The sequence below is a fragment of the Clarias gariepinus genome, chromosome 22 (assembly GCF_024256425.1).
Source record: "Clarias gariepinus isolate MV-2021 ecotype Netherlands chromosome 22, CGAR_prim_01v2, whole genome shotgun sequence".
Lineage (NCBI taxonomy): Eukaryota > Metazoa > Chordata > Actinopteri > Siluriformes > Clariidae > Clarias > Clarias gariepinus.
This window is the reverse complement of record NC_071121.1, coordinates 17,038,397-17,053,229: the sequence shown is the minus strand read 5'-3', so window position 1 is coordinate 17,053,229 and position 14,833 is coordinate 17,038,397. Positions and strand designations below refer to the sequence as shown.

General features: G+C 40.0%; 1 protein-coding gene across 1 annotated transcript in view; it reads left to right on the top strand.

The window, feature by feature from the left end:
* Positions 1 to 3,997: 3,997 nt before the first annotated feature.
* Positions 3,998 to 14,833, top strand: part of osbpl2b (oxysterol binding protein-like 2b) — a 37,885-nt gene continuing 27,049 nt past the window's right edge. The window contains exons 1-2 of the mRNA XM_053482796.1: positions 3,998 to 4,094; positions 12,512 to 12,644. Of these exons, the coding sequence (XP_053338771.1) occupies positions 12,608 to 12,644 (37 nt within the window). The 5' untranslated portion in view covers positions 3,998 to 4,094; positions 12,512 to 12,607. The remainder of the gene's footprint in view (positions 4,095 to 12,511; positions 12,645 to 14,833) is intronic.

Below are 14,833 nucleotides of genomic sequence, written 5' to 3'. Positions count from 1 at the left end.
TAGCAGTTATTAATAGTTTAAAATGTTTTGCAAAGTTATATTGTTCCACGCCTTAACATTTTGCGAACATTTTCATCCATTGCTTCTCTTTCTCATTGTTCCCCGTTCCTTTTGCACCCATGAATGCTTTCTTTTTAGCACCAGGGTGACTGAAGGTCATGTGTGCCGCTCTATTTGTAGTGCACAAGAAGAGAAGAGTGTATCAGTGATGCCTGCTTACATTATTAACAAGAAGGATCATACACACAGGCCAATTTTATCTCTTATTAATAATGTACAATGATTTAACACTTTACGTCACGGTGGTGGTTGTCAGGATTTTTGTACCTGCATTGTCACTCATTGTAACACGTTAGTTAATTATATGAAAAATAAAGATTATCAGAAAAAACATGGATGAACCTGCATATAGATATAACCCAACTGATGTAATGTAGCTTTCATTCATCTGGTGCCAGCGCCTCATTTTGATCACGGATACTGGGGATATGAGCCTGAAACACACGGTGACAACACAACCTGGATTGGGTGTCAGTCTGTTGCAGGCATCATGCACACACACACACACACACACACACACACACACACAAACACACACACACACACACACACACACACACACACACACACACATCCTAGTTTTACCTTAGAGAGAACATGTTCATAAACATTTTCCCCCGAAATGCACTGATGAATGAATTTCAAGTCTGGATTCTATCTTAGGAAAACAGCAAACATATAGGAAATATCCTGTATGGGACACCAGTCCATTGCTTGGTGCTTTACCTTCGCCCCCATGAGCTATTCAAAGTAGCTAATCCACTCATTATGGGCATAATTTATCATTAAAATAGTCCCGACATTATTTTGTCATTAATTATGTCTGTTTTTAAATAGAATATTTTTCCTATCAGCTCTACAATGGCTTACCCCCTTTCTGTTTTCACATGATTATAGTTTCTACTGCATCTGTGTCTGTTTGGTTTGTTGCCTTCCGTTCAAGCCTTCTATTCAATTCAATTCAATTCAATTTTATTTGTATAGCGCTTTTAACAATTGTCATTGTCGCAAAGCAGCTTTACACAATCAAAAGAATTATTTAAGTCTTTATGGAATGTAAGTGTGCATGAAACAAGATGAGCAGATAGTCCCTGGTGAGCAAGCCGCGAAGCCTTTCCAGTGGCAAGGAAAAACTCCCTGGGATGGTAAAAGGAAGAAACCTTGAGAGGAACCAGACTCGACAGGGAACCCGTCCTCATCCTCTTCTGTCTCCCTAGTCACTGCTGTGCAGGTGTGAAGGAGGGTCCTCCAGGACCAGGGTGGAGAAGCCCTGCATGTAACGTACTGGTTAGTGCCGTAATTTATCGAAGACTTCGTAAGCAGTATGAAGAAAGTGTTTTGTCACCAAGTGTGTATGTATGAATGAATAGAGAAGTTCAAGGAAGGTCGCAGAGAATGATTATTGGTGACGAGGCAGGGATTCATCACTACAACCCTGAGAGTAAACAGCTGATTATGGAACGGAAACATCCTCAATCACAGACTAAGAAAACGTTCTAAAATCAGCTGTAAAATTGATGCATACAGTTTTGTGGATTCTCAAAGGCCAGTATTGGAACATTATCAAGAAAAAGGTTCAACAACCAACAGAGCCCGTTACATGAGATGCTAATTGAAGAGCTGAAGCCTAAACTTCAGATTGAACACAGAGGATTGTGTGCATGTGTGTGCGCTGCGAACCAAACAGCTGAAAGTTCCATATGAAGCAAGATCAGGACTATAAGGAGGACGCAATAGTACCTCAAAATTACGTTTCTGCAGAGCGTCGACAGTGTGGGCAGAGGTGTGCAGATGTGCATGACAATGTTCTATAGTCCTGATTTTGCTCCATCGATGTTTGGGTCCCTTAAAAACAGCCTTACAAGGATAAAGATTCACTTCTGATGAGGAAGTGAAGATACAGGTGCATTCGTGGCTCACAATTCAGCCTAAAACATTTTTAATGAGAGAATATGAAAGCTTGTTCGCAGATTGTGTCACAAAGTGTATTGAAAAGCAAGGAGATTATGTCAAAACAAATTATTTGTCTTTTTAAAAAGGTCATTAAAATAAATTCCACAGCCAGACTGTTGATGATCTTTGACTCAGCCTCGTGTACATAGAAAATACTGAACTGTGTGGGAGGGTCCTCCAGGACCAGGGTTGAGGACCACTGCATGTGAGTTAGGTCTGTAGGTAACTCAATACTGCCACCCAGTGGTAAAAGGGTACGTAGGAAGGGTAGTAGTATTCTAAGAGAGCATTTAAGAGTTGTTCAGCAGGAAATTACTGGCATTTGATAAACTTCACAGAAGTTACGTTGACTGAAATTTCAAAAAGAATTTCAAAATGCACATGTGCTCTGTCTAAAAAATAACACAAGTCAGAGATGCTAATCATGTACCTCATGTGACCCATCATACTGTATATCACTGCTCAAGGACAATAGGCCAAGTTTTAAATAACTAATGGTACATTATAAAGCTTTAAGTCATTATATAATATTCGTAAGTGGGTGCTCTTACAGAAACAGTATGTGTAAGTGGGCTTGGTTTGGAGCAATATTATATTCTTTCATCGATTCATTGTATACAGTGCTTATCCTGTTTACGATTGCATGGAGCATAAATCCCCTCCCAGGGAACTTGGAGCACAAGGTTGGGGTGTACACCATGGATAGGGTGTCAACTCATTGAAGGGCACACACACACACTCACTCAAAATCCTACATTAGGGACAACAATCAGCCTACACGGCATGTCCACTGTGGGAGGAAACTGGAGCACCTGGAGGAAACTCAGCTAGCACGGAGGGAACATGCAAACTTCACACACAGTTCGGAGATAAGATTTGAAGCCCCAACCACCGATGAGTGAGGCAACAGTTGTAACCTCAAAGCCACCAGTCACTCATTACCTATACTGCTTTATTTTGCATAGGGTCGCGGCATGGACCCAATCATACTGTAGGAGACTTAAGGCACAAGGTGAGGCACATTCTGCACGGGGTGTCAATTGATCACAAGTCACACACACATACACACACTCATTCACACACTACAGGCAATTTGGGAAAGCCAATGAGCCTAATTTGCATGTCTTTGCACTGTCGGAGGAAACCAGAGTATACAGAGGAAAACCACCAAGTATGGGGAACAAGAACATCCAAACTCGTTGCACACATATCCTGAGGCCGGAATCAAACCCAGACCATAAAGGGTGATTTTATTGTAATAGTTCCAAAATTTTCTAGAAATGCACAAGAGCATATTGGGTAGAATTTCAGGAAATGCAATGACAAAAATTTGACATTTTTGACTACCTGCCAAATTTATGTACCTACAACTTTCCAAATGCAACCTATAGCACAGACGTCACGGCTTATTAATCTTAGTTGTTAGCACTGTGGCCTTGCATTTCCAGGGTTGGGGTTCGATTCCCGCCTCGCCCCTTGGTGGGTTTCATCGGGGTAGTCCAGTTTAATTGGCGTTCCCAAGTTGCCCATAGTGTCTGAATGAGCGTGTGTGTGTGTGTGTGTGTGTGTGTGTGTGTGCGCGCGCTCTGAAATGGATTGGCACCTGCCTCGTACAGTAAGTCTCCTGGGCTTGGCTCCAGGCCCACAACTACCCTGTACAGGACAGAGTGATATAGACAATGAGTGAGAGGCCTACAGCATAACATTCACACCCACTTGCACGTGTTGTGATGTAAGAGGAGACTAAAGAATTCACAGAGAGAGAGAGATAACACCGGAAGACCATGTGAGACTCGACAAACAGAGTAACCTGAGCTGTGGACTGAACCCGAGACCCTGGCGCTCCTACTCTACCCACTGCACCACCCTAAAACCTGCCATTTATCACGAAGATACTTAGTGACGCACCCTGAAATGATGTCAGGCGACAAAATCCAGCGCACGTGATTGGTCAACGCGCGTGTCAGTGAACCCGCCCACCTCAGTCACTTCCGCCTGTGTGTCAGCTGCGTTAGCGTCCCAGCTCTCAGAGGTTCAGTGTGAGCGAGGCGCTGGACTACAGCACAGCCTCAGTGGTACAGGTAGGACAGCAGCGGTGCGCATTCACACTGTTGGTTTTTTTTGGTTTAAACTCACAGTTCTAAAGCTGCAGGTAAACCATTGTGTATGTGTGTGTCAGTGTTGAACCTTGGAAGAACTCTGTCGAAGCTTGTACGTTAGCTTGGTGTTTAGCTTTAGCAAGTGTCAGGGTTGGTGTATATTGAGCGCTTTCCGCTAGCAGACGCGCTTTAGCACTGGTGATGTGAGCATCCGCTAATGTGTACAAAGCACAAAGAGTCCATTTAATGAAAATTTATATTTTCCATAATACAGTATACAGCAGTCGTGAGAAACTACATTAGCACAACTAGCGAGCTAACTAGCTAAAAGCCCAGGCTTTTATTGATCCAAGTTACTGCACGAACTCTCTGCTGTAAGTGTGTGTGTGTGTGTGTGTGTGTGTTTGTGAGAGATGCTGTTGGTGTTGAGGTTGTGCGTAGTGGATGCTTAAACGATTTCATATACTTTATTGACTTTATATAATATCCTAATTTCTTTCATTTGTTTTGTATTTAGTTTTGTTTGTATTTTGGTGTGTGTGTGTGCGCGCGCGCGCGCGCGTGTGTGTGTGTGTGGAGCGACTCAGGTGACAGTCATGTTGCTGTCCATACAGCAGTGTCAGAAAGGACCTTGCAAGGATTTGAGATACCAGCCATCTGCTCAACATATCTCAGATCTGTGTGTGTGTGTGTGTGTGTGTGTGTGTGTGTGCAGCCAGCATCCTTTTTAAATGTTTTATGACCAATGAAATTGTTAACCTCACTATTCGAATGCATATGATATTCGGATTTTTTTTTTTTACCTTTTTATTAGTTTTCTGACTATCATGACATGTGCTAAGACATTATTTTTTTTAACAGTTAAACCCTAGTGCCATGTTTATTTAGAATAACTAAGGTTATTGATATAATCAAAAAAGTAAATTAACATTTAAACAAAACAGTATAGTAGCCAATTATGCTCGATTTGTGCTATAAATCCTTTCTATGCTCGATTTGTGCTATAGATCCTTTCTCACAATATTGCTTGTGATAATGTAACACATCATGATACTGATTCTTATCAGTTTATCGCACAGTCCTGGTTTATTGCAGGTTGTATCATAGGGTGGAGTAGGGTGGCACGATTCTTCCTAAAATCACGATTTTTCTCCATAGGAATTGAAATTGCGATGCTTTGGTATGATTCTCATTTTATTTTATTCAACCCAAAAAAATTTTTAGCTGTCTCTTCAAAAACAAACAAACAAACAAACAAACAAACAAAAAAAAAACGCAGGACTTGCAACTCCTGTAAAAAAAAAAAAAAAAGAATCTTGCTTTAAAAATGTATATATTTTAAAACTTTTACAGTGAATAAATTAAAAGCTGTTAAGGTATAAAGTTAATGTCATGGAGTTTGTTTGGAATTAAGTACATAGTTAACAGTGAAGAATTTATTGTTGTCAAAGGTTTTATAACACTGTAGCTTTCGATCTGTTTTCATTGTCTCTGTGTAACAGCTAGAATCAATGAGTCAGTATCAATTAACTAATACAATAAGTTATATCCCAGTTAGGACTTGACATGCCTGTCTTTGTTTGTATGTAGGTTTTTAGTGTGTGTGTGTGTGTGTGTGTTTTTGTGTGTGGTTATAAGACATTTACCTTATTCTGAACCTAGCACAAGAACAGAAGAAAATGTAATGCATGTAAACACATGCATTATGAGAGCATCAAAAGAAGCCCATCAGAAACAGTTGTCAGAATGGGCAAACACGCCTTCAGTTTCTGATTGGCTGGTCCTATCCTTCCTAGCCTCTGATTGGCTGGGATTGCGCGAGTAAGCGTTGTGATATTAAGCGCACACTAATATTGGAACGATCTAAATGAGAGATGAGAGAAGCGATTGAGTTGTATGAATGAATCAATTGTATTTTGTGAGACACTTTGCGAGTGTGAAAAATAAGCGTGACTGAACCAGCAATCTGAGATTGTTGTTAAGAAAATAAGTGAACATGTGATTGCAGCATGATCTAGCATAGAATACATGCACGGAAATCAGCGTCATTCAGAAATGATCATGAATCGAGATCGTGATTTTATTTATTTAATAATAATTAAAAAAAAAAATCTTTCAGCCCTAGTGGTTTTGCTGCACCTGTTTGTGTAAATACTGCATGAATAAATATTATTAGTATTAATTATCAGGACATATCAAGATTATCTTCTTAAACTTGTGATTCGGTATTAGTACGCTTTGTTTTTAAACACTTATTGTGTCAGACTGCAGATGTAAATCATTTTAATGGTGGATCTGGAGTCTATCCTAAGAACAGTAGGCCTGGAATACATCCCAAATGTAGTGTGACGTAGGGTTGATGTAGGGTTCACTCCTACAGATAATTCACCAGTTCACTACCAGGATGATAGTGGAGGAACCTCCAAACTAGCTCAGAATTAAACTGGATAGCCTGGAGTTCTCGTGTGTCAACAACGTCTAATACGCCACCATCACATTAAACGATGAAGCATGGAACTCCTCGGGTGCAAGGAGTGCTCTTTCATAGCTGCGTTGAGTTTAAGAAGGTGAACATCTACAAACATTGCTGAGAGGCTGTATGTTACACCCTGTGTGATCATGTGATTGTGTGTTTGGGAGGGAAGGGTGTGTAAGTATGTGTGTTCATCAGGTATGTCGGAGAGAAGGTGTGTATTGTTGTCTCTACAACAATGTCTTGTGCTTGATCATGCTGATTCATGCTACACATTATCATGTGTGTACCTTGCCTGTGTGTGAAAGGTGATGTGTGAACTGGGAGTGTGAGTTGAGTGTTTTATGTAAGAGTTTAAATATTCAGTTGACTTTGTAACAGGAACAGCCCTGACCTTTGAGCTTAACCCAATGTATTTGCATTACTGTACATTGTCCATGTGTGTACTTAATCACACACACGTCTATCCATGTTTAAAATGTATATATTTGTAGTTGTTCTATACATTCTCACACACACACACACACACACACACACACACACACACATACACAGGGCGGTGGTGGTGGCTCAGTGTTTTAAGGCTTTGAGTTGCTGACAGCCGGCCTTTGTGTTTTAAAATAACATTTGAATGTTGTTGGTGTTACTTAATCACCAAATGCCATATGTGTTATTTTATAGTATTGAAAAAATCCGGTGTTGTTCTAGAATGTGTTATTTTAAATCTGTAAAATATCATGTAAGGTTAATTGGTGATTCCACATTGCCCATAGTGAGTGTATGCATGTGTGTATTCCCTGCAAAGGACTGAAACAATGTCCAGGATGTACCCTGCCTCAGGCCCTGAGTGCCCTTGGATAGGCTCCAGGTTTCCACAACCCTGTACAGTAATTATACACCTGATTGTATGAAGTTGGATGCATAACCAAGCATCACTTTTCCACTACATTTAAACTTTCCTTTTTCCAGCGATGCTGTGTGTGTGGCTCTGCTTGTAGACACTCCGCATGGGTATGAACATTTCTCTGAAGAAACAGAGATTATGGATCATCGTGGCTCATGATTTTGAAAATTGAGATTCAGTTCTGCGCTTGTGGTCATGTGAAAACACAGTACAAATTGATCATCCCTCTAGGTTAGAGCGATGGTGCTTGTGTTTAGAGCTGACAGACAATATGGCACCTGCACACCACAGAGGCTGGGTTTATTAAGCCAGGTCTCATTCGACAGGGCATTTGGACTCAGTTTCCGGGCTTTACTCGTCCATGCAGAGGCCTGCCCTCTGAACACTAAAATAAACTGTACGGCAGAGATGTGGGTGGTTCAGGGGTAAGGTATTAAAGCTGTGACTATATTTGAGTTCTTTTGCCGAATTTGTTAAAATGTAAAACTGGAGTGTTTTGCCTCAGCGCTGTGTACTTTTAGAGGTTTAGTTCTCAGATTTGCCCTTCAGTTTACACATACTAAAAGCCAGTGAAATTCTTATTTACAGAGAATCAACAACATTGCACTTAAGCTATTTATATTTATACACATGTGGACTCGCATGCAGTTTACACTTCTTTCACTGACATGCTGGGTAATTTTCACATTGGTTAACCTAATTACCCTGTTATCCACAAGTATTAGCTCTTGCTTCATTTCTGCCTAAAGTGACAGCTGCAGCAGTGTGTAATAACTTCAGTTGTTCATCTCTCTCTCTTTTTCTAATCTGTACACTCTGCACAAACAGGAAATAATCAGAAACAGAAAAAAAGGCTTCAGTTTGCTGTGGAGCATAAAGATTAGACATTTTAGCAACGGAAGAAGAACACATGGCCTGATGAGTCAAGACCAACCCTGTCGCAGAGGAAAGTGCATGAAGGAATTCACCCATCATGCATCGTGCCTAATGTACAAGCCTCTGGAGGTAGTGTTATAATCTGGGGTTACTTCAGTCGGTCAGGTTTAGACTCGGCAACAACATGTGGCAGCAAAAATGAAGTCAGCTGATGACATGAATGTACTACATAACTCCAAATATCTCAAAGTGTGGAAAAGTGATTCTGGGAGCGCAAAGGGATTAGGGCGACCAGATGAAACGGTGTGTGTGTAATTTTATTCATTTGGCTATTTTTGTGTGTGCATCATTCGTCTTGTATGCGTCTGTTGCTAACTAACTCAGCTGATTCTCTGCTGTGTATGACGTGTGTGGTTCTACTGCTTGCTCAGGTGTATCGGTGTGAGCATCGTTTCTACAATAGATTACTGATTTAACATGAAATAAAATGGTGCTGGAAAAATTGATGCATAGGCACAAGAGCTCTTATTCTCTTTTTTTCAAAAGCTAAGAGTTCAATTTGAAATTATCTGTTAAAATTAGAATAAAAAAATAGAATTGCTAAAGCATAGACAACATACTTTTTGGTATAAACAAATTCAATGTCTTAACATGGTGGGAATGCTATTTTATTGATTTGAAAGTTAACCGTTAATAATGCATCAGGATTCCGTATAGACATTAAGTACTAGTAGTATCTTTATCTAGTCATAGCTACATACATTCATTAAATGGCTCCACCGTACAGCATATAAAACTGCAGTAGGTCCATGAACCAGACATCTGGACCCTGGAGTCGTGTGCAGGCTGACTTCTTGTAGAGTTCTTTCTCTTTGTGTGTGTGTGTGGGGAAGCCTGAGCTTTGCCCTTTAAACTTGTACATTCGTTGTGCAGTGACAGTCAACCTTGCATTATGAAATCTCCAATCAGATAGCTCTGTTAAGATCAGCAGGGTTATGTGGTTTAAAATGTGACCTAAATCATAAGCCTGATTTTAATAGGGAAAGTTTGCATATACTGATAATTGTGTAAACGCTTTATTGTTCTTTTTTTTTTTTAACATGGAGTGTACAGTGGCTTGCGAAAGTAGTCGGCCCCCTTGAACTTTTCCACAATTTGTCACATTACAGCCACAAACATGAATCAATTTTATTGGAATTCCACGTGAAAGACCAATACAAAGTGGTGTACACGTGAGAAGTGGAATGAAAATCATACATGATTCCAAACATTTTTTACAAATAAATAACTGAAAAGTAGGGTGTGCGTAATTATTCAGCCCCCTGAGTCAATACTTTGTAGAACCACCTTTTGCTGCAATTACAGCTGCCAGTCTTTTAGGGTATGTCTCTACCAGCTTTGCACATCTAGAGACTGAAATCCTTGCCCATTCTTCTTTGCAAAACAGCTCCAGCTCAGTCAGATTAGATGGACAGCGTTTGTGAATAGCAGTTTTCAGATCTTGCCACAGATTCTCGATTGAATTTAGATCTGGACTTTGACTGGGCCATTCTAACACATGGATATATTTTGTTTTAAACCATTCCATTGTTGCCCTGGCTTTATGTTTAGGGTCGTTGTCCTGCTGAAAGGTGAACCTCTGCCCCAGTCTCAAGTCTTTTGCAGACTCCAAGAGGTTTTCTTCCAAAATTGCCCTGTATTTGGCTCCATCCATCTACCCATCAACTCTGACCAGCTTCCCTGTCCTTGCTGAAAAGAAGCACCCCCAGAGCATGATGCTGCCACCACCATATTTGACAGTGGGGATGGTGTGTTCAGGGTCACAGGGTCCCACATGGCTTGTGGCAAACTGCAAATGGGACTTCTTTTGGTTTTCTGTTAACAATGGCTTTCTTTTTGCCACTCTTCCATAAAGGCCAACTTTGTGCAGTGCACGACTAATAGTTGTCCTATGGACAGATTCCCCCACCTGAGCTGTAGATCTCTGCAGCTCGCCTGGAGTCATCATGGACCTCTTGGCTGCATTTCTGATCAGCGCTCTCCTTGTTCGGCCTGTGAGTTTAGGTGGACGGCTTTGTCTTGGTAGGTTTACAGTTGTGCCATACTCCTTCCATTTTTGAATGATCGCTTAAACAGTGCTCCGTGGGATGTTTAAGGCTTTGGACATCTTTTTGTAGCCTAAGCCTGCTTTAAATTTCTCAATAACTTTATCCCTGACCTGTCTGGTGTGTTCTTTGGACTTCATGGTGTTGTTGCTCCCAATATTCTCTTAGACAACCTCTGAGGCCGTCACAGAGCAGCTGTATTTGTACTGACATTAGATTACACACAGGTGCACTCTATTTAGTCATTAGCACTCATCAGGCAATGTCTATGGGCAACTGACTGCACTCAGACCAAAGGGGGCAGAATAATTACGCACACCTCACTTTGCAGTTATTTATTTGTAAAAAATGTTTGGAATCATGTATGATTTTCATTCCACTTCTCAAGTGTACACCACTTTGTATTGGTCTTTCACATGGAATTCCAACTAAATTGATTCGTGCTTGTGGCTGTAATGTGACAAAATGTTGAAAAGTTCAAGAGGGCCGAATACTTTTGCAAACCACTGTATCTTGCTGGCAAGAGCAGTACCATGATTTTGTGCGTTCGTGCTTGGCTGAGGGATCGGTTTATATAGTAGCTTGTCTCCTGTGGTTTTCCTTACTGATCGACAGCGAAACCATTCTGAATGTTGACATGCTGTGGGAACGTCTCGTGTATCGTTTCATTCAAGATAACATCAGATAAGTTTTATCGCGACGTAGTTACGTTGATGTTGTGCAAGATTGCACTTAATGTTTTTTATTTATAAAATGGTTTAATTTGCCGCTACGTAAAGCCTCTATTAGCGTTTTTTTAGTGTTTATAGGCGAGCTGATGTTAATCTACCTTGTCGATCTGACACGCTTTAGCTTAAAGTCATTCAGCCTGGAATTATTAATAGGGTTCAGAGTTCAAGCGAGCAAAGCCCAGTAAAGTTCACGTTATCCTGTGCTGAAGGCTTTATCACGCGCATCTGTGGAAATGTTTAACATAATGAGCTGCACCAAAGGACTGTGTCTCCCTCATACTTCGTCACTAGACCTCACGCGCTGTTCAGAGAAATATTTAACACCGTTGAGGAACTAAGGCCCGGGAATAATTTGATTAACTACTAGAGCTGTGATGAGTTAATAATGTCTCATTATCCTGCCAGGTTTATAAAAAAAAATGCACAACTCTGGTTTTCATGTAAAAATTATCTTAATGTTTATTTTTACAGATAACAAAAAAAAACTTGCCTTGTTTTTATTGTTAAATTATTTTAACTGTGTAAGGTCACACTGGGCCTTGAATAGGGGTGCTAAACACTAAATCACCTAAATGAAAGTATAACTAAACCCAACTTTAGTTTTATATCTGCTCTGCTGGCAATACTTCAATATATATTTTGATACACATTGAGTTTTATCGAAATGTCTTCACGTGTCATGATTTATCTTTGTACTGTCATCCACCTTTAATTAAAAGAACACACCCATTTCCACACCCATATCATTATTATTTGTCTGCACTGCATGTGTGATTCGATGCTATGTTGTAGTATGATTTTATCTATCTTGGTGATTGTATCTGATCTTGATGCATTTGTTCTTGCCCTTATACTCAAGATCTTGGTTTTCATCAGGCATGTTTCTTGTATGAACACATGCGTAGTTGCAACTGATGATATATTCACAAAAGAAACAGTAGACTGTTTGCCTCAGCGAAGGCTTTTTCTCAGGGTTTGATTACAGGGATCATGGCTCGCATACTAGTGATTGTGTCCTTTGCTCATGTTAGCTTATCTGTCCATCAGCCGCAGACACACAGGCTGGCGTCTACTAGTCCAAAGATCGCTTATCTAGTAAGCATGTTCCGAAATTTCAGACCAACATGTCTCATTTCCTACAACTGCTTCTTGCAGAGTAAAAGTGATGATTGGAAGCACAAATATTACAAAGGTCCAAAACTGATCTTGTGGCTGTATGTAGTCAAAATGTAATGGGGGGAGTATCATTTCTGTCATGCTTTTTATGTTTAATTCAGTGTGATTCTGATACACATATTTACTGTTTACAGGTGGCATTGGTGTGTGGTCTGTGTCGTCAGAAACATCAGTCAGGCGTCCACAAGAGACCATGTTCTAGTGGCTCACGCTGGCTGTCCAACAATACAATGAACAATGAGGACGAGTTCTATGATGCCGTCACAGGTGAGTACAGATGATTCAGAAACTGACTCGGAGCCGGGCAAACTCATTTAAATCCAACACGATTGTCACACACATGTTAGTAATCCATCGTCATTATTTATAGTTGAGGTGTTAACATATTCACATTCCCAGTTTTTAAGAAACACCCCACCTAATAATAAAGCAATTTTCGTTAACAATAAGAATTTGTTGTATATCTGTAGAAGTGGTTCCCACCCAGTGCTATAGGTATACCTATACTAGTACAGTATATTTAAACATCTGTCTATAAAATTAATGCCATAACTAGTATCAGACAGTTCCACACCATGCTACCGCTCCTCTACCTATTTATTCTGTTACCGTGAGAATGGTGTACTGAGAGGTTAGCTGCTGTAAAAAGAAGGAAGTAGTGCCGGTCACACATGCTCTGCAAAACAGCATTGGTCAATGACCAATTAAAAAGAAAAAAAAGGACTACTTACATGTAATCCCCGCTGGTGTGTGTCTGTGAGGGAGGCTTCAGACATCAAACGTTGCATTTGGGTTTTCTGATGTCATGTATAACTAAAGTTATTATTACTTAATATATGATAATATATAATAACTAAATTATATTACTTATAATAAGTTGCTGTTGAGCATGTTATTTGTTTAGAGAAACAACCTAAAACAACCCTAGAAACACGTGATCTTATAAATCTGTGATATTTGCCTATTTTCTTTTATTTTTATTATTATCTCTTTGCTCATTCGTGTTTCTGTATAGTTGGCAAAATGAAATGACGTTTAGTTCTTTATATTGTCTAGGTGCATAGCTCATACACACTTTCTTGTAGGCACACAAAACTCGGTAGACATTTAGAGCTCATTGAGCCAAGCAACTTTCACACTGCATGTTGTGAGCTCAACTTAACAGGAGACCGGTTATTTTGGGCCGTTCCCAAAAACACACCCGATGGCTTTTAAAATACTCCTCCTAGGGAATTTATACGATCATCACCAAACCGGGCCATTGTGATTTAAAGACATTTAGGATGCAAAATTGCGGGGGGAGATTTTTGATATCTCAAACGCTTCAGCTGTGAAATAGTCTTAAACTTGCATTGAAAAACATTAATATCTTTCTGTGGCATTATATTGAGTGACCTTATATTCAGTGACACGTTCAGTGACATAATAGTGTGATGCTTATTATCCAGCATCTGCGCACACACGCACAAACACACTTACCTGTATATCACACACACATTACAAATGTTAACACTCACACACACTCATCTCTGTTTCACATGCCCGCATGCAAAAACACAGACGTACATATCACAGATGTACATATCAAAGACACACACACACATAAAATGACATCAGCCCTGTATAGTGTCTGATGTGTGCAAGTTGTGCGGTGCAACCAGGTGGCGATGGCTTTAACACACTCAAATAACACAGGTTGTGCGGAGACCCCGGGGTGGCGATGGCACAGGTTGCTATTTTTTTACTTGGTCCTACTCTTCATATTTGTGTAAATGAAGGGGAAGGTCTGAAATGTGAAACTAAAAACAAATACCAAATAAATAAAAATGTATTTGTTGTTTGTTGTATGTAGTAGAGCACTTTTGTGTTGGCTGGTAATGTTGCCTTGTTCCGCTGTGGAAAACACTATAGTTTAATTTCAACCTTGTTTATAAAGTGCCTTTAATTAATTTTTTAATTTTTTATTTTTTTTGTCCTAAAACTTTTGGCAAACATTCTCCTTTTCTTGACTAAGAGCTTGGCGCTGTGTCAGTGCAATTTTAGGCACTGTGATTATGGGTTAAGCCATTACTAATGAGAAATAGTAGGACAAGGCTTGCAAAGAGGGCAAGTTAATATGAGAGAATTCCAAACACTTCAGATGTCAGTCTTTTTATTAGAAAAAAAAAAACGGCTGTAGACGGCAGTGCCACGTTAAAATACAAAAAAATTACTTCTGCACAAAATGTAAAGGCTTTTAAATATTTATTGATGGTATAAGCCAACATGGATACGAGCCTAGGTGCATTCATAAGTAATTTAGGACGTGTTATCAATGTGTCTTGTAGCGCTTTTATCCCAGCCGGTCTAGCGCGACCGAATGACGCACGGGTGGAGTTACTTGCCAGTGATCCATGTAAAATCTACCGTATTCTAGTTAGGGCAAATTTTAACGCCATTGTGTGTGTCCTAGCTAG